This window comes from Psammomys obesus, unplaced genomic scaffold (genome assembly GCF_907164565.1).
Source record: "Psammomys obesus unplaced genomic scaffold, mPsaObe1.curated_primary_1811, whole genome shotgun sequence".
Taxonomy (NCBI): Eukaryota; Metazoa; Chordata; class Mammalia; order Rodentia; family Muridae; genus Psammomys; species Psammomys obesus.
The window spans coordinates 2,446,652-2,472,375 of NW_026590571.1; the positions used below are offsets into that span (position 1 = coordinate 2,446,652).

The 25,724-nt window shown below is 40.9% G+C and overlaps 1 protein-coding gene and 1 pseudogene across 1 annotated transcript; both read right to left on the bottom strand.

Moving 5' to 3' along the window:
* Positions 1 to 587: 587 nt before the first annotated feature.
* LOC129677285 (uncharacterized) lies at positions 588 to 1,835 on the bottom strand. The gene has a single exon (XM_055607933.1). It carries the CDS (start codon positions 1,833 to 1,835, stop codon positions 588 to 590), a length of 1,248 nt encoding a protein of 415 aa, XP_055463908.1.
* A 12,959-nt stretch (positions 1,836 to 14,794) lies between these two features.
* LOC129677292 (ferritin heavy polypeptide-like 17E) lies at positions 14,795 to 15,324 on the bottom strand (annotated as a pseudogene).
* Between the last annotated feature and the right edge of the window lie 10,400 nt (positions 15,325 to 25,724).

The window sequence follows — 25,724 nt, forward strand, 5'->3', positions numbered from 1 at the left end:
TTTAATTGTGAAGATATTCAATTTTAACTGTTATCACAGAACATTCACAAAGAGCATAAATGAAAATAGCCATTGGGGTTGTTCTGTACAGACAAGCAAATGGAAATTAATGTTGTAAATGCCAAAATGAATTTGAAATTTAAATCACAGTTACTACAAAAGGAGATGAATTCACATTTATTTAGCTATTGATTTCAAGTTTTAGTTGGCAAAATAATTGCCACAGTTATTTCTTTACATTTTAATCCATAGAGAGCTATACAAGTTTCCTTTTATTCTGTGCAATTGTGGTGTTTCAAGATTTTTCTAACATTGTTGGTGTATTCACTAGATCTTTCTTAGACCAACTGTTTTTATTAATGGTTTTATGTATTCTTATCATTGATTGATGTAATGATGTAATGTTTCAATGTTACAAAAATGTGGAAAAGGTACATGTGAATATTCATCCTGTAGTTGAGATAGGATCCAACATATTCATGAAGGCAAGGCAGAAGTTCAATGAGAATTATTTCTTCATGTATACTTTAACTGATGTGTAAAATGAGTGCTAGATATAGCCAAGTCAGTCATAATTAGAAAACCATCTACTTATATTTTTTCTGATGTTCCATCACTTTCTTCCCTTCTTCATCATTGTTATTGTAATCTTCACCATCTGAATGTATTTTTGATGTAGAACTAGAGCACCCACAAGCCCATCTCTTTCTCATAAATAACTGCTCAAGGGTGCTGGTTGTAGGATCATCCTTTCTTATATGGTATTTCCAGTCAGTTGGTTTAAAAGCTTGTTCAACTTTTCCTGGGTCACTGATGTTGTCACATTGAAGCTCAAGATCATCTGGATCAGTTACAAGGTCTTCATTTCCTAGTATTGTCAGATGGTTGCTTTTCAAGTATGATGGTTCATTCATAATCTCCTTGTGGGCTTTAAGAGCATTTTGCTGGGTTTGGAGTTTTATGATAAAGCTGGTTTCCTGATTAGAGAGTGCGATGTCCTTTATTCTGCTCATTTTCCTATTATACTTGAGATCAAAAGTACACAGATCAGTTTTCTTGACAGGTGACTCTTCATAGCTTAGTTGGTTTTCATATCTCGTGTCAGTTTGCTTCATGGGATCTCTAAAACTTTCAGCCCACTTATCTTCCCCTCCTTTGTATATATATTTATAATGAGAAGAGTCAAGCAGATCCTGTCTCCTGTGTTTGCTGTCGTGGAGCCAACTGCATCTACATGACCAGGAAAGCCTATGTGGGTCCAGATCAAACTTCCCTTGAGACGGTTTGCCAGAGTTGGTGGGCTGCTTGGTTGCTTCCCTGTGATCTTCCCAGAAGGGCCACTTGTACTCCAGCGTCCGGTTATATTTCGGTGTTTCCAGCATTTTGATTAATATGTCTGCAGAAGTATCTTCTCCTCGAGGCCAGGGAGACAGCAGATGATTATTCTGGTGGGCACCTATATCGTCCAAGAAAGTTCTATGTGTTTGCTGGACTGACAAAGGAGAGTGATATAGTCCTGAATCACTGGTCAGCTTTCTCTGACTCTTGGTGATGGAACTGCGCGCTCGGCGAGAAATCGTTGGGAAAAGGGAATTCTCCATGCTGCGTGGGGTTAGCCGTTCAATTGGTGTCCCGCTTTTCCTGGAGTCATCTGGCCGTTCCTTAACATTCTGCCGCTGCTGGGCCTCCACGGATGTGGGCATCTTCGTTTGCTCTTTCCTGAGTTTTAAAAAACACTTGGAAGAGTTCTTCGGCACATATTTTCTGGCCTTGTCCTGCGATTTTGGCTTTACTGTCCGCCGAGCCTGATTCCCTGGCAGCCTGTGGTCTCCCATACTACTTTTGTCTGTGGGACCACAGTCTCAGCCTCAGAGATCTGTTTCACTGGGGCCACTCAGTTGCTAGGAGACCTAGACTGAATGGCTTGGATTCTACTGTAACAAGCAAGGGAGTGCCCCACCAGCAGTCCCATCCATTCTGTTCTGTATAGTATGGACCAAAAAGAAAGCAGTTTTATTTTTTGCAGTCTTTCTGATGAACTTTCAGATTGTTTCTGTTTTGACCTATACATCAGAGAATGTATCTATGGAAATGTTATTTTATATTTTATTCAATATTATTTTATATTTAATGAAAATCATACAGAGTGCACATTGTATAAGAATGTGTGTTTGTGTGCGTGTAAGTGTATGTTAAAGGAAGCTAAGACAACTGGGCTGACAATGCTCCCAACAAGAATGGTAGATTAGCAAAACTCCCAGGAGTGGACATTAGAAACCTCCTTTTGAATGAGTTTCAGATAACTCCAAGAGCAATAGCCAGAATCTGGAAACAACCCAGATGTCCCTCAGTTGAGGAATGGATACAGAAATTGTGGCACATTTACACAATGGAATACTACTCAGCAATTAAAAACAAGGAAATCATGAAATTTGCAGGCAAATGGTGGGAACTAGAAAAGATCATCCTGAGTGAGGTATCCCAGAAGCAGAAAGATAAACATACTCACTTATAAGTGGATATTATACATATAATATAGGATAAACATACTAAAATCTGTACACCTAAAGAAGCTAAGCAACAAGGAGGACCCTGGGTAACATGATCATTCCTCACTCAGAAAGGCAAACAGGACAGGTATCAGAAGAGGGAGAAAACAGAGAACAGGATAGGAGCCTACCACAGAGGGCCTCTGAAAGACTCTACCCAGCAAGGTATCAAAGCAGATGCTGAAACTCATAGCCAAGTTTTGGACAGAATGCAGGGAATCTTATGAAAGAAGGGAGAAAGAGAAAAACCTGGAGGGGACAGAAGCTCCACAAGTAGAGCAACAGAACCAAAAAATCTGGACACCATGCATGGAGATAACCTAGAACCCCTGCACAGATGTAGCCCATGGCAGCTCAGTCTCCAAGTGAGTTCCCTAGTAATGGGAACAGGACTGTCTCTGACATGAACTCTGTGTCTGCTTCCTGATGGGGGAGCAGCCTTGCCAGGAAGGCAAAGGAAAACAATGCTGCCAGTCCTGATGAGAGGCTAGTGTCAGATAAAAGGAACACTTCCCCTATCAGTGGACTTAGGAGGGGGACATGGGAGGAGATTAGGGAGTGCCAGCATTACCCCATACCTTAGTGGATTGGATTGATTCCTTGCTTCACTTACATATTACTCTAGTTCTGTATCTTAGGATCACCTCTTTTATTGTATGCTATCCAGATCTGGTCTAACTGCCTGCTTCTGGGCACCTTAAGACATATATTATGTGTTTTTCCCTTTACTGTGAATATTCTCAATTTTACATTGAAAATATCACTCACTGTTATGCTGTAAGTGTGTATATTGTGGCAGCGGGAGATACAAATCTTAAATGCTTTTATGAAAGTTGTTCTTAAATACTGTGACATTTGGAACATGCAAGCTGACTCCAGTAACTCAGATCATTAGCATTCACTACTGATATGAAATAAAAAAAAAAAAACCTCTAACATATTATTTATTTGTAAGCATTAACCTCAAAACTTCAAAATAACTCCCTTATGAAGTGGAATTTTAAGAACACAGATCTAGGTCTTTCTACGTTCTGAGGAAGCATCTCAACATTCCTTCCATGTGCAATGTCAGGCATTAAGATTTGGAGATGAGAAGTCTATGTGAAGGAGTCACTGAGCTGTATCCAGCATGGCAGTGGAAAAAAGAGGCAAATATAATGATATTGGTTTAACATAAAGGATTCATTTTGAAAAGGTATCCAACTTTCCATATTTTACCTTAGAAACTTTGGCATCAATAAAGAGAAAAATATTTTAGTGAATGATACAGTCAGTGTTGGAATGGGTGCTTATTGTCTTCTGTCTATTAATTTATAGGAAGTCTAAAATAATGTGATGCCGTTGGCTACAGAAAATCCAAAGGCAGCTCAGACACTGAAGGAATAGAATCAACTGTCAAGGTCAAAAGGTAGATGTCTGACTTAATAGGGTAAAGAATAATGTGTAAATGTTGCATCAATACCCTCTTTCAATGTAATGAATTTATTATAACATTCAGGAAACATTTTCTGTATAAAATGGTTCCATACTGTATGCAGTACTTAGAAATATTCTAAGCCCTTCTTATGTTTCTCATGAGCTGATTTGCTAATATAAATTTAAAATATAAGCTACTGTGCTTTTTAGTTTTTTTATCTACTTAGCACAAGTTAGAGTCACCTGGGAAGGAGGAACCTCAACTAAGGAATTGCCTCCACCAGATTGGCCTGTGGACAAGTCTGTGAAGCATTTTTTTTAAATTAATGGTTGCTATGGAAGGGCCTAGTCTTTGTGGATAGTGCCACACACCCACAGAGAAGTATAAGAAAGTATAAGAAAACAGGCTGGGTAGGTCCAGAAGAGCAAGCCAACAAGCAATGTCTCTCCAGGGCCTCTGCTTTAGTTTCTGTTTCCAGGTTCCTGCCTTGAGTTTCAGCCCTGGCTTCCCTCAGTGATAGGCTGTGACCTGACAGTTTGAAGCTAAAATCCTTTCCTCCCCAAGATGCTATTGGTTGTGGTATTTATCACAGAAAAAGCAAGTAAAGTAAGATGGGGCCCTTGGAGGAAACTGTGATGTTGGCTTTTCCTCTTCTTATTTTGCAGCAGAGAAGCAAACTGGAGCAACAGTGAAATTGTAAATTTGAAACTCACTCAAACTTCTAAAAGTCAATTACAGAGTATTTTAAATTAATTTTAATGAAAAAGTTGTATCACTCCCCATTTTGCCTTTTTAAGATAGATAAGCAGATAAGCCAAAATTAGGTGACTTGAAATATTCCACAAAGAATATATTTTTTCCAATTCTTGCTTCTAAAAATATAGTAAGGTTTTTTTTTTTTTTACAAATAAACTATATTTCTGTTTAAACATTTTTAAATAGAAAACAAAGGATCACGAAGATAAATAAAGATGTCCAATTAATTAAGAAGAGATCAAGAATTATGGAATTAAAAGAGACATTAGTTCAATATCAATAATGTATAATTAAATTCCCAGACCAATTAGCTAGTTAAAGAATGAATTTCAGTCTGGATCCCTAGGTCTTCCTCCAAAGTGACAATGAGAAGTAGTGGTGATCAGTGTCCACAAGGCCCACAATAAATATTATGCCCTGCTGTTTTGTTTTGTTTTTTCCTCTTGTGTTGTTACATCCCATATTGAATACAAGTTGACTCTGTGTGACCAGTAGTATGTGGTAGAAGTGGTACTCTGGACATGAGGCCTGACACTGTGTTTTAAGAAGAATTGAAACTTCTCTTCGGGCCTTTGAAACACTCGTCTTGAGGAGACCTTTAGGGCCCATTTACTGGCCTGTGAGAGCAAGCAACATGGATGTGGTTTAGATGTTCTGGTCACTGGGCTCAATTACAGGCTCTGTCAACAACCAAATCCTGACTGTCAGCTTTATAAGTGTACTGTCTGTGAGTGCAAGGCTCTTTGAAGCCTATAGTCCAAGCCAGCCTCTGATTCTGACTGCATAAGTGTTTCCAGGTGGGACCATAACTTGCTAAGGTGGCTCAATCCACAGAACAGAAGGGGATAAAAATAAAACATTGGTTTGAGCACTACATTTAGGGATGATTTGTTGTGCAGAAATGGATAACTATAACTGAAACATAACTGAGGAAGAACACTGAATTCCATTCCTTTACTTACAAATGTGACACATAGTTTCTCATATAAACTACTTATTTAAAGGAAATATTTTCAGTAAAGCCAACTGAACTTATGTATCCAACTGCATTCCTTGGCTATTTTTTCCTGCTTCTAATTTCTCTAATCCCGTACTCCTTTTATAATTAGAATATCAATAACCATGTGTGTCAGTTGCTAATAATGTGATTTCATTTCTGTAATCTCATAAAACCCTCCTAGGGTCTCTTCTGTAGCTAGCTCCATTTATGGATGAAGAAGATGAAGAACAAGGCTATAAGCTGCTCTCCACAAACTGATGAAAAGGGCCTAATTGCTGAAAACAGAACCTACATGACTGAACACAGAGAAATCAAACTGGTGCCTAGCTAGAGCTTTCACCCCTAATAACTAGTATTCTTGGTACTGGAAGCTCCCAAAACAGAAATTCAAACACCAACTCATCTACAAACCCTTTCATTTACAATGGTGTTTGTCCTGCCAGCATGATATGCTTATAAAATGGTGGCACATAGTTTGTGGTAATAACCACCGAATATCTGATTTGACTTAAGGCCCACTCTACAAAAAGGAAGCCATACTTGATGCAACTTGAGTGACTGAGTACCTGAAACTACATAACACAGAGACCTAAAGGAAAACCAAATACTACTGTACTACTAAAGAAATGTAGCAATAAAGTAACTCTTAATGACATTTGACTAGACTAAGATCAGTACCTTGCTCAGCCATCATGAGAGAAGCTTCCTTCTGCAACAGATGGGAACAAATACAGAAACCCACAGACAGACCATATGCAGAGAATGAGAGACTTAAGAACACTGAGCCCTAAACATGATGTCTCCATCAAATATCTCCCCTCACAGCTCAGAGAACCCCACAGAAGAGGAAATGGGATGAATCTAATAGTCAGAGGTGATGAAAGACACCAAGGAAACAAGGCCTTCTAAACACAGCAGGACCAATGAACTTATGAATTCACAGAGACTGAGGCAGCATGCATGGGTCTGCATCAGATGGGGCCCTGAAGCTAAAAATATAAAAATAAAAAAATAAAGGCACATTCCCATATCTCTAAACCAGAAGCTACCTCCAATTGATAATCACTTGCAAATGAATGTTTAGTTTTTTCCAAGAGCATCTCACTGAGGAAACAGACTACTCTTTTTTTTTAACTGAGAAAAATAAATTGTCTTTAATCAAGAAAGAGAGCTTAGACAACCAAGTGAAGAAATCCCTCAATATCTGCATCTATCAGATCTTATTGCAACTGAAAAGAGAGAAGAACCTTCTGAGCTAGTGATGATGAGCAGGAAGAGGACATCTCCTATTTTATAGATTTCTGCTCAAGCCAGTTAAGCATGAATTTGCATTTGGTTGGGAAACTGTTGGATTTGCCCACAATCAGGTACTTCTATTCCCACTCAGGTGAGCAACCAGTCCTATAAAGAGGTCCTTGGCTGAATGATTTCAGACCCCTGGTCCTCAAGTCCTGAACTGCTTTGGAGAGTCTGGTGAAATCATCTTGAGATGATCTGAACAGACTACTCTTAAAGATAAGCCACATAACTCAATGGCATCTTTAGAGATTTCTTGTCTCATAATGCCGTTTTAAGGCCTTTTCTTTTAAATTTCTCATTTTTATATTTATTTTCCCTACAGGCCTTTTGCACATATATTATTACTTCCAGTTTTGTCTTTTTATGGAATTACTGAGTGTGCATAACAGTGAGTGTCTGTGTATATCTGTTCTTGCAACTTTCTGTTTGTCCTATTCTGGTTTGTTTGGTTTAGTTTAATCTTATCTTTTACTTTGTTATTATCCCTCAGATGCCTGTTTGTTTTCTAATGAGAGACAGAAAGGATGTGGATCTGCATGGGAGGGGAGGGTAGTAGAAGGAGGGAAATTATAGTGAGACTATACTATGTGAGAAAAAAAAACCCTATTTCCAATAAAAGAAGCCAAGACAGAAAGTAGTTTAAAATTTGCTTGTAGCATTAAACTATTAAATATTCATAACTGAAACAGAATCAGGCCCTTTAGTCATACCTTTTAACAAACAATATATTGACTATTATAATAGACTTCAGGCCTGGAAATTTAAGTTGCATAATTCTTTCCCAGATAGCTAATAAGCCCTCAGACTGGAGTAGCTCTATTCTATCATATTCCATAGAGTCTTCAACAGTTGCTTTACTGCTAGCAAATTATATCCTTCCTCTAAATATGTCAAGTACTAAATTAATTATCAGTAGAATTGAAGACCATTTTGACTGGAGAAACCATGGGATTGGGGAGGGGATGTTTCTGACTCTTTTGTCTGCTCTTAGGACCCTTTTTTTCCCTCCTACTGGGTTGCGTCATCCAGTCCTGATATGAGGGTTTGTGCTTAGTCTTATTGCATCTTGTTATGCCATGTGTAGTTGATAGCTCTAGGAGGCCTGCTCTTTTCTGGAGAGAAACAGAGAAGCAATGAACCTGGGGCAGAAGAAATGTGAGGGGCAGGCAACTGGCAGGAGTGGAGAAAGGGGAAACTGCAACAGGACGTATTGTATGAGATAAGAGAAGAATAAATAATAAATAACTTGAAATGCAGAATTTTAAAAAATAAATATATATTGACTTCCTTCACCTTTGTCACAGTCTTACCTTAGCTGCTCCCTTGTAGAATGTTTTGTGAATTTGTATTACTAATTCTTTCCTAATTTGTGGCTTTTATATTTTTAGATGTATTTTATAAACACAGAAACAAAAATTCAATTAAATCTAGGCTCAAGAAATTATAGCCTTGATTAGATTACTTCAAGAAAGTACCGTCTTGATTGCTTTCTATTTTCACTGTTCTGGTATGAGGGAATCACACTTATTTTCAGTAGATATCCTTGTAGCACAAGGCTTCAGACAAGGCCCCAGGGAAGACGGAGCCAAGAAAGGTTGTTTCTGGGTGTTGTACCTTGATATATCCACATTACAATATAGCTTGGTGCCATATATATTTAATACATTAGATATTCCTCACATGGGCCAATAAAATGCATTAATAACAAACTCAGAGCTACCAATAACACCTCTGTGTCCCATTAAAAAAAAGAAATCAAAGCATTTCTCTTTGGTGTTATTTAATCAAGAACCAGCCCAGATTTGAATTCTCTACACTGCTCTTCCTATGTCTTCTGTCATTCTTGTCTGTCTGTTGAATTAGTGTGGATCTGTGCCTGCCTGGACGGTGTCCTGTGGCTCTATTACTACCTTGTGCCTGTGTCCATCTCTATATGTCTATGCCCAACAAAGAGCTTTGCTCGCTCCTTTATTAAACAGCACAGAAGTCATCACTTGTGGAAGGAATGAAAGATACTTTACGGAAATCTTTGTAACAGAAATTTACAAGAGATTAAATCACTGACTCCAATTTGTCCCAACTGATCCAGATAACAGTACAAACGTCATTGTTTATCATACAATATTTTCCTCTCAGCATTCATGGTGAATATTCATCTTACAAGATTTTTTAACCTTAATATGTAACTAAGATCACAGCTAACCATTATCTCGAGTCATAAAGGTTGATTACATAGAAAATCCAAGGCAAGTAAAGTTGGCTGTTACATTGTTCCCTTAAAAGCAGGTTAAACAAGTAAGTTGAGCATACAGTAGGATAGCAGTCTGAAGTGACCTCAAGGAGTGTTTGTTACTAACTATGGCTGTGAGGGAAAGCAAAACTTCCAGTCTGTTAGGCTGTAAAAGACTTTTTCATTAGACTATTTTATCATCTCATCTTAATAGTATCTAATAAACTGACTAGACCCATAGGTAAAATTTATGTTCATATTGGTCCCATGGATGTTTTCATTATAGTAAAACGCAGTGACATTTTATCATTCACTATAACCTAGAACCCCTGCACAGATGTAGCCCATGGCAGTTCAGTGTCCAAGTGGATTACATAGTAATGGGAAGAGGGACTGCCTCTGACATAATCTGTTTAGCCTGCTCGTTGATCACCTCCCCCTGAGGGGGAAGCAGCCTTACCAGGCCACAGTAGAGGACAATGCAGCCACTTTTGATGAGAACTGATGGACTAAGATCAGAAAGGAGAGAAGAACCTCCCCTATCAGTGGACTTGGGGAGTGGCATGCATGCAGAAAGGGGAGGTAGGGTGGGATCGGGAGGGAAGGAGGGAGGGATTTATGGGGGGATACAAAATGAATAAAGTGTAATTAATAAAAAATTTTTTAAAAATAGAAAAAAAGTCAACATGTATGAAACGACATTTTTCTTCTTTTGTGGCTGTTATAACAAGATACTAGCAACTGAGAAACTTATCAACAACCAGAATTTAACTCTCATGGTTGTGGGGTCTATGAAGTGCTTGATGGAAGAACTGGCATAATGTGGTGTCTGGTGGAGGGCTGCTTCCTGAGAGATGATATCTCCTCTTTTTACTCTTGCATGGAAGGTAGTGGTGAGACATGTCTTTCAGGCATAGTTTTTTTTTTTTTTGTAATTTATTACAATTTCTTCACTTTGTATCCCAGCTATAGCCCCTTCCCTCATCCCCTCCCAATTCCACCCTCCCTCCCTCATCTCCTCCCATACCCCTCCCCCAATCCACTGATAAGGGAGGTCCTCCTCCTCTTCCATCTGACCCTAGCCTATCAGGTCTCATCAGGACTGGCTGCATTGTCTTCCTCTGTGGCCTGGTAAGGCTGCCCCCACTTAGGGGGAGGTGATCAAAGAGCCAGCCACTGCACAGATTTAGACTATGGCAGCTCAGTCTCCAAGTGGGTGCCCTAGAAAGTGGAACAGGGGCTGTCTCTGACATGAACTCTGGCATCTTTGAAAAGGCATTCACCCCACTCCTGTAGGCTGTGCTTTCATGATCTAATCACTTCCCACAGATCCTACTTTCTATACCATCAATTTAAGATTAGAATTCTAACACATCCATTTTGGGGATATAAGAATATTCATACTGGAACAGAAACTAAACAAGATCACAGATTGAGATTGCCCAAATCATACTCTGAATCTCACTCTGCATAGGTAATCAAACAGACTACAGTTATTCTTCCTTCGGTCTTATCTGACATTTACTGCTAGTAGCAAAAGTGACCTAATGTGGTTACTTGCTACACTTTTATAGACTATGAGTACACCTTCTATGTGTATAGTCTAAATACTGTGGGGCATTCACCATGCTCAGGCATAGGTTTAAGCCAATAGAACATCTTTATTAGCCAGCTGGTTACTACACTGGGTATTTGGGATTCCAGGATAATACTGAGCCTTTCTGAGAGTGAGCTTTTAAATACAAAAGCTATGTTCTGAGTTGACATACTTCAGTTGACAAGAACATTTAGTCAAAAGCAGAACTACAGAAGCCAAAAAACAAGGTTAATACATTTTCGGACTTTTCCAGAACTGTGGACTTTGATGGATTAGGCCTTTGTTTTAGTTTTGGCAGGGGGTTCTGTCTATGTGCTTAATATCTTACAGCCTGAATGGCCTTTCCATTATAGAATCAGTTGTGCTAGGGGCCTACTCAAATCTGGGTCCTATTACATTCTCCACTGATCTTAGTGAATGAGTCACATCACAGACTTATCCTGCTTTAGCTTAAGATGCAGGTCCTCTGTTAATCCAATAAGAATAAGAATTAAAGGCCCAGCCAGTGCTGATAGCAGAGTAGTGAGCCAGTGGTACCAAAAGAACACAGATGGGTACCAATTATCTGATTTATGTTTTTTCTTTCTCTCTGAGGTTTTTTTTTTTTTCAACCATGGCAATTCTTTCATTACTCCTGATCAATTGGCATGGAAATAGCAGGGGTTTTTTTTCCAAATCCATACATAGTTTCCTTTATCTCATAAGAAGTAACTCTACATCGTTCCAGTTTTGTAGGATCATTTCAGTGAGGGACTCTGACTGTTGTTTTACTTCAGAAACAGAAACTTTTAATGCCTCTAGGTCCTGATCAACCTGTCTACTTAGCATCAGAAGAGGCACATTGGTACATGCCAACTAAGTTCTACAGCAGCTCTCTGGATAAGCCTTAATGGTGTACCCCTGAAGGTCCCCTTCTGTTTGATACCTGAAAAACGCCCCACAGCAGTAATCGGGCACAGAAATTCTGTGATTTCTAAGACTGGGTATTGGAGGAGGGTCAGGCAATCTTAGGCCAATACATTAGGAAAGCAGTGATGACTTCTAGAGTTGTGTCATCACCCAACCCCAAATCCCACCCCCACCCCTACCCCAGGACATTTCAACTGTTACAAATTGCTAAAAGTTGGCAGAAATGGTATGAATCAGGAAGACAAGTAGGGAGTCTGAGAGGTGGAATGCCCTGGAAGTCAATTAAAGCATCTCACTGTGAGGCCCCCAGGGACTCCTAACTCAGGGAGGTCTTTCCATTCTCTTGATGCAGCTTCTTCATATAGTCTAATAAAGTTTGTCATTTTCATTATCTTTTGTCTATGTCCAGTGCTTCAGCATTCTTCTCAGTACTTTCAATTTCCTGGGGTCTGCTACTGTTGCTTCTTTCACGTGTTCATCTTCTGCTGTTCCTGAAAATCCAGTCTTTGTTCATCCCACAATAACAATGTCAGCAGATTGCCTAGCTGACCACCATTATCTTAAGAACCCTGAAACACAATTACTAACGGTCTGTAAACTTCACTCTGCCCGGTTCTACTCAGTTCTTGGGCCTTAACACTCTAGGTTCTTTATAATTTTGTTTGACATCCTAAATAAGACCTTTATCCATGGCCCTTGTACATGATAAGTGTATTTTAATATCAAGTAATTGAAACCACCAAAATGTTGTATTTGACATATGCCCATTCCTGCTCTCCAGTGACCTCAGTAAGTCACCTGTGGCTATGTGGAAGTCAAGCTGAAGAGTGGTTTCATTATCATTGCAGGCCAGGATAGCCCAGTCAAGTAGGTTCTCTGTCATAACCTCTTCTAAAAACATTTTGTGCTATCTGGAATCAAGAAACACTACATGATCTCCATGGGAGGCTTCCTCTTCTCTGAGAAGAAAGAGAGGTGGAAGAGAGGAGGAGGAGAGGAAGGGACTGGGCAGAGAGGATGGGAAGCTTTGACAGGAATGTCAAGTAAGAAATAAATTTAGTGAAAAAGAGAAACACTAACACTAAGTTTTTGGATATATTCAAAGATGCCTTTGTTTTTAAATTCTGGGGGAAGTTTTTGATAGAATGGTGGAACTCACAGGGCTAGGAAAGTACACTGTCAGTAAGTTATCCACCCACAACCTGGGACTTTTTATTGTAAATGTTTTCCTCTATCATTTCTTATCTTCTGCCCCAATGACACCAGATGCTTACACAGTTATTATGCATAAAGGAAAATTATCCTGATGACTCAATCTATCAAACCCAATCAACAAGCCTCTTGTTCACAGATGATGACAAAGGGGAATTTGAACTTTTCCAGGGACAAAATGACTGCCTTTTCCCTTCACCCTTCTGGATATGCAAAGCTACAAAATAACTGAGGATGACTATGGAAAAATATTCCTGAACATCAATTTTAAAACTTCTATGAGATCCACATTTATTTTTTTTAAGGTGAGAAGATTGTTTTATTTTATGAGACATCTCACATAGCTCAGGAGGGCTGCCACCTTGCTGGAAAGCAGAGGGTGGCATTCAACTTCTGATATTTTTTTCTTTTTTAATTTATTTACTTTGTATTAAATATAGTTTGTATATACTTTGTATCGAAGCTGTAGCCCCCTCTCTTGTCCCCACCCAACCCTACTCTCCCTCCCTCTTCTCCTTCCATGTCCCTCTCCAAGTCCACTGATAGGGAAGTTCCTCCTCCCCTTCCTCTGACCCTAACCTACCAGGTCTCATCAGGATTGGCTCCATGGTCTTCCTCTGTGGCCTGCTAAGGCTGCAGCCCCCTCAGCGGGGAGGTGATCAAAAAGTCAGCCACTGAGTTCATGTCAGAGACAGTTCCTGTTCCCATTACTAGGGAGACTCAGTTGCCATGGGCTACATCTGTGCAGGGGTTCTAGATTATCTCTATGCATAGTCCTTGGCTAGAATATCGGTCTCAAAAAAGACACCTGTGCCCAGATTTTTTGTTGTTGTTGTTGTTCTGTTGCTCTCCTTGTGGAGCTCCTGTCCTTTCCAGGTCTTTCTATCTGCCCCTTCTTTCATAAGATTCCCTGCACTCTGCCCAACATTTGGCTATGAGTTTCAGCATCTGCTTTGATTCCCTGATGGGTAGAATCCTTCAGAGGTCCTCTGTGGTAGGTTCCCTGTGTTTTCCCTCTTCTGATGTCTTTCCTGTCTGCTTTTCTGAGTGAGGATTGATCATCTTACCCAGGGTCCTTCCTGATTAGCTTCTTTAGGTGTACAGATTTTAGTATGTTTATCCTATATTATAAGTTTAATATCCACCTATAAGTGACTATATACCATGTATGTCTTTCTGCTTCTGGGATAAATCACTCAGGATGATCTTTTCCAGTTCCCACCATTTGCCTGCAAATTTCATAATTGCCTTGTTTTTAATTGCTGAGTAGTATTCCATTGTGTAAATGTATCACAATTTCTGTATCCATTCCTCAGCTGAGGGACACCTGGGTTGTTTCCAGATTCTGTTTCTATGCCAGTACCATGCAGTTTTCATTACTGTTGCTCTGTAGTACAATTTGAGATCAAGGATGGAGATACCTCCAAATAATCTGTTATACAGGATTGTTCTAGCAATTCTGGGTTTTTTGTTTTTCAATATGAAATCAAGAATTGTTCTTTCAAGTTCTGCAAACAATTGTCAACTTCTGATAGTCTTGTCTCCATCTCCATGGTGCTGTGTCACCATACCCTTGTTTGAGATACAGCCCACGGATTCCTGAATACTGGTCAAGTACCATAACAATCTACTCCCACAGGTCCTAAAGATAAGTTTACCCATCTTCTTGATACTTTAATTTTGCTGGAAACAAATTTTATTTCAAACAACAGTCAAACAGAAACAGGATAAGTGAACTTACCTCAAAAACAGCATGAACATTGTCAAATGACTGGAGGAAGACCCCATAGCATTGGGGACATACCAGTCCAGTCCACATGAGGCTTTATGACAGGGTGAGCTTGTCAAAGAAGTTCTCAGCCAAGTACTGCTCGGAGCCCCCATCTGCTGCAGGTTTGCCCAGTAATCGCACATCTCCTTCAGAACTTGGACCTGCGCATCCAGACAGTGTTGCTCCAGGAAATGGCGGAGGTGGGCATCGTCTTCTGCCTTGACCAATTCCTGCAGGTTCAGCAGGCTCTTGTGGATGACTTTCTCCAAGTTCAAGGCGCACTCCATGGCCTGAACGGCCCTGTGCCAACTCTGACCTTCTGGTCTCCCGATGTCATGAGAGACAACGCGGCCTCCATGTTCATTCTGAAGGTACAGGAACATCTCGGCACCAGCCTTGCAGTTGTGTGACTTGCTCAAGAAGAAGTGCTTTAAGTTCCCCAGGGCCACATCATCACGGTCAAAATAGAAGGCCATAGACTCGTACACATTTGAGGCATAGAGCTGCAGCTGGATATGGGCGTTGACTGTGTCCTCACAGTCGAGGTCAGAGTTCTGATGCACTTGAGAGGATGCTTCAGCCATGGCGGGAGCTTGAACACCAAGACAGTCTCAGCAGGTCTCCAGCTGAGAGTAGCAGGGTGAGTCCAAATGGCACAGACCCATTCTCCTGAAGTCCCTCAGAAGAGAAGAAGAACACCACAAAAGCACAGCCAGTAGGTCTCAGACGACACTCAAAAATGAGTGTTGGTTCCTAATGATGACGTCATATCGGGAAGTAGATTCGGAAGGGGGCAGGTCAGGAATGTTGATATTCATAGCAACAGGGCCTAGCAACGAGGCCTACTGGGCACTGATGAACTTACACAGTGTGTTTTAAAGGACTCTATGAATAAACCCCAAAGTTTTAGACTAAATCCTCTGGATGCTTTATAAAACAATTTCTCTGAATATCTCCACAATGTTATTTTGCTCAACATTCTGCTGTTAGCTTATTCCCTCTCCCCACCACCCCCCGAGACAGGGTTTCTCTGTGCAGCCCTGGCAGTCCTAGATTCACTTTGTAGACCAGGTTGGCCTCAAGCTCACAGAGATCCTCCTGCCTCTGACTCCCGGGTTCTGGGATTACAGGCATGCGCCACCACGCCCAGCTTGCTATTTGCTTTCTTTAGGTAAATTTAACATCATAAATCTTTATTTGAATGACAGCTCTTATCACTGACCTCCACTCCTTTTCACCTGAACCTATGAGGACAGGGACAAAAGTCAGAATGAAGAATCATTAGCGTTCACTGTCATAAGTAAACCAGGCAACTGTGTGATGATCTTCACATCTATATAGGATTTTAAAATAGTTTTTCCATAATAAAAGTGAAAGTTTTTTCATTAACGTAGAGCGTAGCTTAGAAAACAAAACCTTTAATGCCTTTCTATGGGTACTATAATTGTTCAAGGAGATTCATCACAGTCCAACGTTCTTTTTACTGGCACTGCTATGAAATCAGCCTTTTTTGTCATTAAATTAGATGAAGTTAGTGGAATTAGCTTTAAGTATTTTTCTCTTTACTATGAGTATATGTGCAAGTATTACACTGAGTGATCTTTTAAGATAAGGCTAACATTGTACTTAGTTCGTTAATTACAACCAAAACAAATGATCTGTTCTTTCTTTATGTAGGCTATCATCCAATTGGTCAACACAGAATTTTTTAAACAACATGGATTTATTCTTTGTTACCAATATTTATAATAAAGCACTTAAAAGGCCATTTTTAGTCCACATTTAAATGATTGTTTCTTTTCACTCAAAGCATACTAAAGTCAAAAATGTAAAAATACCTGTTAATCTGATCAATAATGTGAAGATTAAGCATTCAGTTGCTACATGAAATGTCATTTTGTCAAGCAGCACATTTTTATAACTCAGAAATAGGTTATGAGGACAGCCAAAAGACCAAATTCAGGGGCAGTGCATGTTTATCTTCTAAAATCTTGATTGACCAAAATTTAAAATCAAACAGCCTTTATTCTGTAATACTTACTTAAATATTAAAATTTTAAGGTATGGTTTTTGAGAAATACTTTCATTGATACCTATATTGCCCACACACCAATTCTGGCATTACATCTGATACATCTGATCCTTTTCATCATAACTATGAAGGTAGCCAGGTTTCTTGTATCCAGTATTTATACAATCAAAAAAGTTTAGTTACTATCAGTTCACTCATCTATAAGCCAAGTGTGCTCACTCTTTCCCAGTTTTTGTAGCTCTGATGTGTTTTTTGCTTATCCTCAATATAAAATGTCTATGACACAAAGTTAACACAACCGAAAACAGATGATACTTTCCAGACAAAGCAGAACTGGACAGTCCTTCAGTGTTGCCACCACTGAAATCTGACTGCTCTATCATTGCTGCCTGGGTGAACACTGACATTTAGTTACCAGTGTAAAGACACCTACCTACAAGAGTTTGAAACACTTAAAGAAATGCTCAATGTCCTTAGCCATCAGAGAGATGCAAATCAAAACGACCCTGAGATTTCACCTGACACCAATCAGAATGGCCAAGATCAAAAACTCAAGTGACAACACATGCTGGAGAAGTTGTGGAGAAAGGGGAACCCTCTTCCATTACTAGTGGGAATGCAAACTTGTACAACCACTTTAGAAATAAATCTGGCGCTTTCTGAGACAATTAGGAATAGTAATTCCCCAAGATCCAGCTATACCACGCCTAGGCATATATACAAAAGATGCTCAAGTACACAACAAGGACATATGCTCAACCATGTTTGTGGCAGCTTTGTTTGTAATAGCCAGAACCTGAAACAACCCAGGTGTCCCTCAGCTGAGGAATGGATACAGAAATTGTGATACTTTTACACAATGGAATACTACTCACCAATTAAAAACGAGGAAATCATGAAATTTCCAGGCAAATGGTGGGACCTAGAAACGATCATCCTGGGGGAGGTATCCCAAAAGCAGAAAGACACACATGGTATATACTCACTTATATAGACTTGTAAGACAGGATAAGCATACTGAAATCTATACACTTAAAGAAGATAAACAAGAAAGAGGACCCAGGGTAAGATGATCAATCCTCACTTACAAAGACAAATGGGATTGACATTTGATGTAGGAGAAAACAAGAAACAGGACAGGAGCTTATCACAGAGGGCCTCTGAAAGACTCAACCTAGCAGTGTAAAAAAGGAGATATTAAGACTCATAACCAAAACTTGGTCAGAGTTCAGGGAATCATAAGAAAGAAGGGGGAGTTAGTATGACCTGGAGAGGACAAGAGCTCCACAAGGACCAAATATATCTGGGCACAGGGGTCTTTTATGAGAGTGTTTCTCCAACCAAGGACCATGTATGGATATAACCTAGAACCTCTGCTCATATGTAGCCCATGATAGCTCAGTATCCAAGTGGGTATCCTAATAAGGGGAACAGGGACTGTTTCAGACATGAACTCAATGGCAGGCTCTTTGACACCCCACCCCACCCCCGAGGGAGGAGCAGCCCTGCTAGGCCACAGAGGAGGACTTTGCAGCCAGTCCTGAAGGTACCTGATGAACCAGGGTCAATTGAAAGGGGAGGAGGGCCTCCCCTATCAGTGGACTTGGAAAGGGACAGGGAGGAGATGAGGGAGGGAAGGTGGGATTGGGAGGGAAAGAAGGAGCTGGATACAGCAGGAATACAAAGTTAACAAACTGTAACTAATATTAAATAAAGAAAAAAAGAAAGAAAAAAATTATGGCTTCAGAAATAAGTTTTTGATACTGAAAGAAAAAATTAATCTCAACAAAAGAAATTTAAAATATAAATACCAACAATTGGTTTTTAAAAATACAAAAATAACATTTGTCACTTCCGTCATGCCAACAACTTGACAGATATGCACATACAGTAAAACATCCAACTTGAACAACTGGACTCTAATATGATGAACCAACTTCGGTCAAGTTTTCATACTGACAGATGTAATCAAATATTTATTTTATTTTAATTTATTAATAACACTTTATTCACTTTGTATCCCCCCATAAGGCCCTCCCTCCTCCCCTCCTGAACCCACCCTCCATCCCCCTTTTTCACACATGCCCCTCCCCAAGTCCACTGATAGGGGAGGACCTCCTCTCCTTCCTTCTGAACTTAGTCTATCAGATCTCATTAGGAGTGGCTGCATTGTCAACTTCTGTGGCCTGGTAAGGCTGCTCTTCCCTCACAGGGAAGGTGATCAAAGAACTGGCCAATCAGATTATGTAAGAGGCAGTCCCTCTTCCCATTACTATGTAACCCACTTGGACACTAAGCTGACATGGACTATATCTGTGCAGGGGTTCTAGGTTATCTCCATATGTGGTACTTGGTTGGAGTATGAGTCTCTGGGAAGACCCCTGTGTTCAAATTTTCTGGTTTTGTTGCTCTCCTTGTGGGGGGCCTGTCCTCTACAGATCTTACTATTTCCCACTTCTTACATAAGATTCCCTGCAAGTTGCCCAACAGTTGACCATAAGTCTTAGCATCTGCTTTGATACTCTTCAGGGTAGAGCCTTTCAGAGGCCCTCTATGGCAGGTTCCTAGGTTGTGTCCTATATTCTTCTTCTTCTGATGTTCATCCTCTTTGCCTTTCAGAATGGGGATTGAGCATTTTAGTCAGGGTCCTCTCTCTTGATTAGTTTCTTTAGATGTACAGGTTTTAGTAGGTTTATCCTATGTTGTATGTCTATATGAGTGAATATATATATTGTGTGTCTTTCTGCTTCTGGGAAAGCTCACTCAGGATGATCCTTTCCAGGTCCCACAATTTACCTGCAAATTTCATGATTTCCTTCTTTTTCGTTGCAAAGCAATACTCCATTGTGTAGATGTACCACAATTTCTGCATCCATTCTTCAGTTGAGGGGCATCTGGGTTGTTTCCAGCTTCTGGCTATTACAGACAAAGCCGCTACAAACATGGTTGAGCAAATGTCCTGATTGTGTACTTGAGCCTCTTTTTTTTATTTTTTTGTATTTTATTTTTTTCTTATCAGTTACATTTTATTAACTCTATACCCCAGCCGTGTCCCAATGCCTCATTCCCTCCCAGTCCCTCCCTCCCTCCCTCATCTCCACCGTGCCCCTTGCCAAGTCCACTGATAGGGGGGACCTCCTCCCCATTCATCTGATCCTGTTTTATCAGGTATCTTCAGGACTGGCTGCAAAGCCCTCCTCTGCGGCCTAACAGGACTGCTCCTCCCTTGGGGGGTGGGGAGGCCAAAGAGCCAGTCATTGAGTTCCTGTTAGAAACAGTCCTTGTTCCCCTCACTATGGGAAATCAATTGGTTACTGAGCTACCACAGGCTACATTTGAGCAGAGGTTCTAGGTTACATTCATACATGGTCCTTGGTTGCATGTCAGTCTCAGAAAAGACCCTGTGCCCAGATATATTTGGTCCTTGTGGAGCTCCTATCCTTTCCTCATCAGACTAACTCCCCTTCTTTCTTATGATTCCCTGTACTCTGCCAAAGGTTTGGTCATGAGTCTTTGCTTTGAAGACACTGCTAGTTAGAGTTTTTCAAATACGCTCAGTAGACTCCTGTCATATGTTCAATGCACATCCCATCTGTCTTTCTAAACGAGGATTGATAATCTTACCCCATGTCCGCTCTCTTGATTATCTTTTTTAGGTGTATAGATTTCATTATGTTTATCATATCTTATAGGTCTATATAAGGGAGTATATACCGTGTTTGTCTTTCTCCTTCTGGGATATTTCACTCAGGATGATCTTTTCTAGATCCCACCATTTGCCTGCAAATTTCATGATTTCCTCCTTTTTGATTGCTGAGTAGTACTCCATTGTGTAAAAATACCACAATTTCTGTACCCATTCCTCCGTTGATGGACATCTTGGTTGTTTCCAGGTTCTGGCTATTACAAATAATGCTGCTATAAACATGGTTGAGCAAATATCCCTTTTGTGTACTTGAGCAAACTTTGGGTATATACCTAGCAGTGGTATAGCTGGGTCTTGAGGAAGCACTATTCCTAATTGTCTTAGGAAGAGCCAGATAGATTTCCAGAGTGGTTGTATCAGTTTACATTCCCACCAGCAGTGGAGGAGGGTTCCCCTTTCTCCACAACCTCTCCAGCATGTGTTGTCCCTTGAGTTTTTCATCTTGGCCATTCTGATGGGTGTAAGGTGAAATCTCAGAGTTGTTTTGATTTGCATTTCCCTAATGGCTAATGAGGTTGAGCATTTCTTTAAATGCTTCTCTGCCATTCGATATTCCTCTACAGAGAATTCTCTCTTTAGCTCTGTTCCTCATTTTTTAAGTGGATTACTTGGTTTATTGTTTTTCAGCTTGTTTAGTTCTTTATATATATTGGATATGAGTCCTCTGTCAGGTAAAGGGTTGGTGATGATTCTTTCCCAATCTGTAGGCAGTCGCTTTGTTTTGATGACAGTGTCCTTTGCTTTACAGAAGCTTTTCAATTTCATGAGGTCCCATTTATTGGTTGTTGATCTTAGAGCCTGTGCTGTTGGTGTTCTGTTCAGGAAGTTTTATTCACTTTGTTTCCCAACTATAGCTCCCTCCCTCCTCCCCTACCAATCCCACCCTCCTTCCCTCTTCTCCACCCACGCCCCTTCCCCATGCCACAAATAGGGGAGGACCTCCTCCCCTACCTTCTGATCCTAGTCTATCAGTTCTCATCAGGAGTGGCTACATTGTCTTCCCCTGTGGCTTGGTAAGGTTGTCGTCCCTAAGGGGGAGCTGATCAAAGAGCAGGCCAATCAGTTCATGTCAGAGACAGTCCCTGATCCCATTAGTAGTGAACCCACTTGCACAATGAACTGCCATGGGTTACATCTGTGCAGGGGTTCTAAGTTATCTCCATGAATTGTCTTTGGGTGGAGTATCAGTCTCAGAAAAGACCCCTGGGCCCAGATTTTTTGGTTCTGTTGCTCTCCTTGTGGAGCTCCTGTCCTCTCCAGGTCTTACTATCTCTCATTTTTTTAAATAAGATTCCCTGCACTCTGCTAAAAGTTTGGCTATGAGTCTCAGCATCTGCTTTGATACCTTGTTAGCTAGAGTTTTTCAGAGGCCCTCTGTGGTAGGCTCCTGTTCTGTTCCCTGTTTTCTCACTTTTCTAATGTCCATCCTCTTTGCCTTTCTGAATGAGGATTGAGCATCTTACCCAGAGTCCTCCCTCTTGCTTAGCTTCTTTAGGTGTACAGATTTTAGTATGTTTATCCTATGATATATGTCTAATATCCACTTACGGGTGAGTGTATACCCTGTGTGTCTTTCTGCTTCTGGGATACCTCACTCAGGATGATCTTTTCTAGTTCCCACCATTTGCCTGCAAATTTCATGATTTCCTTGTTTTTAATTGCTGAGTAGTATTCCATTGTGTAAATGTACCACAATTTCTGTATCCATTCCTCAACTGAGGGACATCTGGGTTGTTTCCAGCTTCTGGCTATTACAAATAAAACAATCCTCTACAACAAAAGATCTTCTGGAGGTATCTCCATCTCTGATCTCAAGCTCTACCCTAGAGCGACAGTAGTAAAAAATTGCACAGTACTGGCATAGAAACCAACTGGTGGATCAATGGAATCAAATAGAATACCCTGAAATAAACTCACACACTTATATACACCTGATTTTTTACAAAGATGCCAAAACCATACAATGGAAAAAAAAATATCAACTTCAACAAATGGTGTTGATCTAACTGGATACCTACATGTAGAAACATGCAAATAGATCCATACTCATCATCCTCCACAAAACTAAAGTCCAAGTAGATCAAAGAGCTCAATATAAAACCAGACACACTAAAACCTGTTCGAAGAAAGAGTGGTGAAAAGCCTTGAACTCATAGGGGACAACTTCCTGAACAGAACAACAACAGCACAAGCTCTGAGATCAACAAACAATAATTGGGACCTCATGAAACTGAAAAGTTTCTGTAAATCAAAGGACACTGTCATCAGAACAAAACGACAGCCTACAGATTGGGAAAGGATCTTCACCAACCCTATATCTGACAGAGGGCTAATATCAAGAATATATAAAGAACTCAATAAGTTAAACAGCAACAAATCAAGTAATCCAACTTAAAAAATGGGGTACAGAGCTAAACAGAGAATTCTCCATTGAGCAATATCGAATGGCAGAGAAACGCTTAAAGAAATTCTCAACATCCTTACTCATCAGGGAAATGCAAATCAAAACAACCCTGAGATTTCACCTTATACCCATCAGAATGGCTAAGATCAAAAACTCAGGTGACAACATATACTGGAGAGGGTGTGGAGAAAGGAAAACCCTCCTCCATTGCTGGTGGAAATGTAAACTTCTACAGCCACTTTGGAAATCAATCAGGCGCTTTCTCAGACAATTACAAATAGTGATTCCCCAAGATCCAACTATACCACTCTTAGGCATATACACAAAAGATGCTCAAGTATACAACAAAGACATTTGCTCAACTCTAAACTCTTGATCTCCTTGTCTGAAGTCTAAGTGCTGCTCTTCAGACCTCCTATTCTTTTTAGCTTATTTGACTGCAGCACACTTGTTTCTCTTGATTAGCTTCTCTCCTTGGCATGTATTCTGCAGCTCCGAATCTCCAACATCTTGGTGTTTCCAAGGCAATCCAGTCTTCACCTTTACAGCTTCAGGCAAAGGCCTCTCTGGAACTCCATGCAAGGACACTCCTGTCACACACCTAGCCTCAGTGGCTTTCCTTGGCTGCAGAGAGAGATTCCACAATCCCTTCTTTGACAGTAAAGGTAGAGCCACTTGCTAATACTGCCATGTTTTTCTCCTTCCTGGTACAGGAACATGGTCCCCTCATTCAAATACATCTTCACCAGCTTTCTGTTTTTGATGTTTCCTTCACTGGCTAAGCTTGACTATCCTGGAACTCACTCTGTAGACCAGGTTGGCCTTGAACCCTAACTCCAACCCCCCCCCCCATTCTAGATGACCCCAGGCCTTGTAAGAAGTCTCGTATAACTCTTAAGGGAGATTTTGCTGTTCTCCCTCACTTTCCTCGGCTAGCTATCTAGAAATTTCTAGAAATGCCCAACCCTGCTAACGATATCTTAGTCTTAAGCAGTGGCCCTCAACTATATTTGGAGATTTTACCCCGACCTATAGGATAGTTAAGTACTGTATTCTTCTTGCACTGGGATCATGCTACTACATGGAAAATTAGGTCCTATATCACTACATGCAAATCAAGTATGCCTGATCCCCTGCCACAGGGGAATCAAACATGGTCACCCTCGAAATCTCCCCCACTGCCAAAGGTTTATAAATCCCTAAATCCATGCACCCACAAATGATGCTGGGGTGCATGGTGCTGAATAGCCTAGATACCATCTTCCTTCCACAATGACCACCTGAGATTTGTCATTTATCCCCAGGCTAGGCCTGGCCTCAGCTGGGCCTGGGCCTTGCCAGGCCTTTGCCCTGGCTGCAAGCAGACCAGTTATTGGCTTCTGCCTGTACCTCTGTTATGCTTAGCACAGCAGCTTAAACAGGAGCTGTAACACTTTGGTATCGCCATAGACTTTGGAAAGCCCAAGCTTCAATTGCCACCAGCAATCTCACGCTAAAAGAGCTAAACTGTAACACTCTGTGGAAAACCTTTTCCACACCCTGGCCTAGCACATGGGCCTCTCTCTGAAGAGCTCCAGCTTCCCCTAAGAGAAACAGATCCCTCATTCTCCATCTGGAAGATGAGCTCCAGGAACTTAAATGAGATCCAGATCCCTGCCTAGCACAGAAGGACATCTCACCAATGTGACTTGCCTAAAAATGAGCTTAACAAGGACTGCAGCAGACATAATACCATGCACAAAGTCTGGCAAGTGTTGGGGACAACAACAGGAATTATGAGGTCTTAATCCTGTTAGTATTTAGGCAGCCTGCTTCTGAGTTGCCTAGTAACCTATGAGGTCATCATGTGTCCCCAAACCTGGCAAGTGTGGTTAAGTTGCTCAATAAGAGGAACAACCTGCCACCTGCCACTTGAGCCTTCTTGCTCTTGAGTTCTCTTCCTCTCCCCTGCTCTTCCCCTCTCAATGTTGGGGCACCCCTCCCCCCACCATGTCTCTCTCTCCCTCTCCTTCTCTCTCTCTCCTACCCTGCCCAGAGATGGTCTTTGTGACCCCCTCCCCCTTCCCTTAATTAAACCTCCCACATAGAACCAGTCGTGTGGCATGACTGTGAACCCACTGTATAACTCCACTGCACAATCCTAACATTGGTGCATTGGCCAAATAGTTGCTTTTAGTGGCCATGCCACATGGTAGTTGCTTTTGTCACCAGCGCCTGCACCAGAGCTGCTGGAAACGTATTTCATTTCAAATCCATCCCCCACCATTTTCTGGAAACCAGATTGCTACTTCCTACATGCCACACTGGCTGGATTGGTAAGTTCCCCTCATTGGTCATCATAAACATCTCTCTTGGTCTGGGAAGATTGATCTTTGAGCATTTGGCAACTTCCTGGTACCTTCTGAGATGAAGGAACCACCAACCACAGCCTTCACTGGCCACGGTTGACCCTTTCTGCTGACCTCCATTTAGGGCTCCTCTTTCCCATGGGTAAGATTTTTTTCCTCTACTGGCACAGTTTTGCTCCCTCCCCATCTCGCTTGTCTACAAAATCCTAGCTAGGTAAACCATGTCTTCTATGGGCAGCTGTGCCCTTGGTCTCTGGCCAGTGCTGATGGGCTGTTAGATCAGATAATATTATACTACTCTACTGAACGAATCCTTGCCTTTGAGATGACTCTGGCAGGTCACTGACTCCTACCTGCCCAATGGGAGCTGCCCATTCGTCCTTTCCAACAGCATCCCCACTGGGATGGCTTCTGGAAAATTTTAAACCCTATGCATGGAGCCTGAGTTAAAGGTCTTTAAGCTCATAAGCCTCTGTAATAAAAGTTGGCCTACA

Bases quoted from the DNA above. Each gene is read 5' to 3' on its own strand.
- LOC129677285 (XM_055607933.1), bottom strand. From the start codon at position 1,835: ATGGGAGACCACAGGCTGCCAGGGAATCAGGCTCGGCGGACAGTAAAG.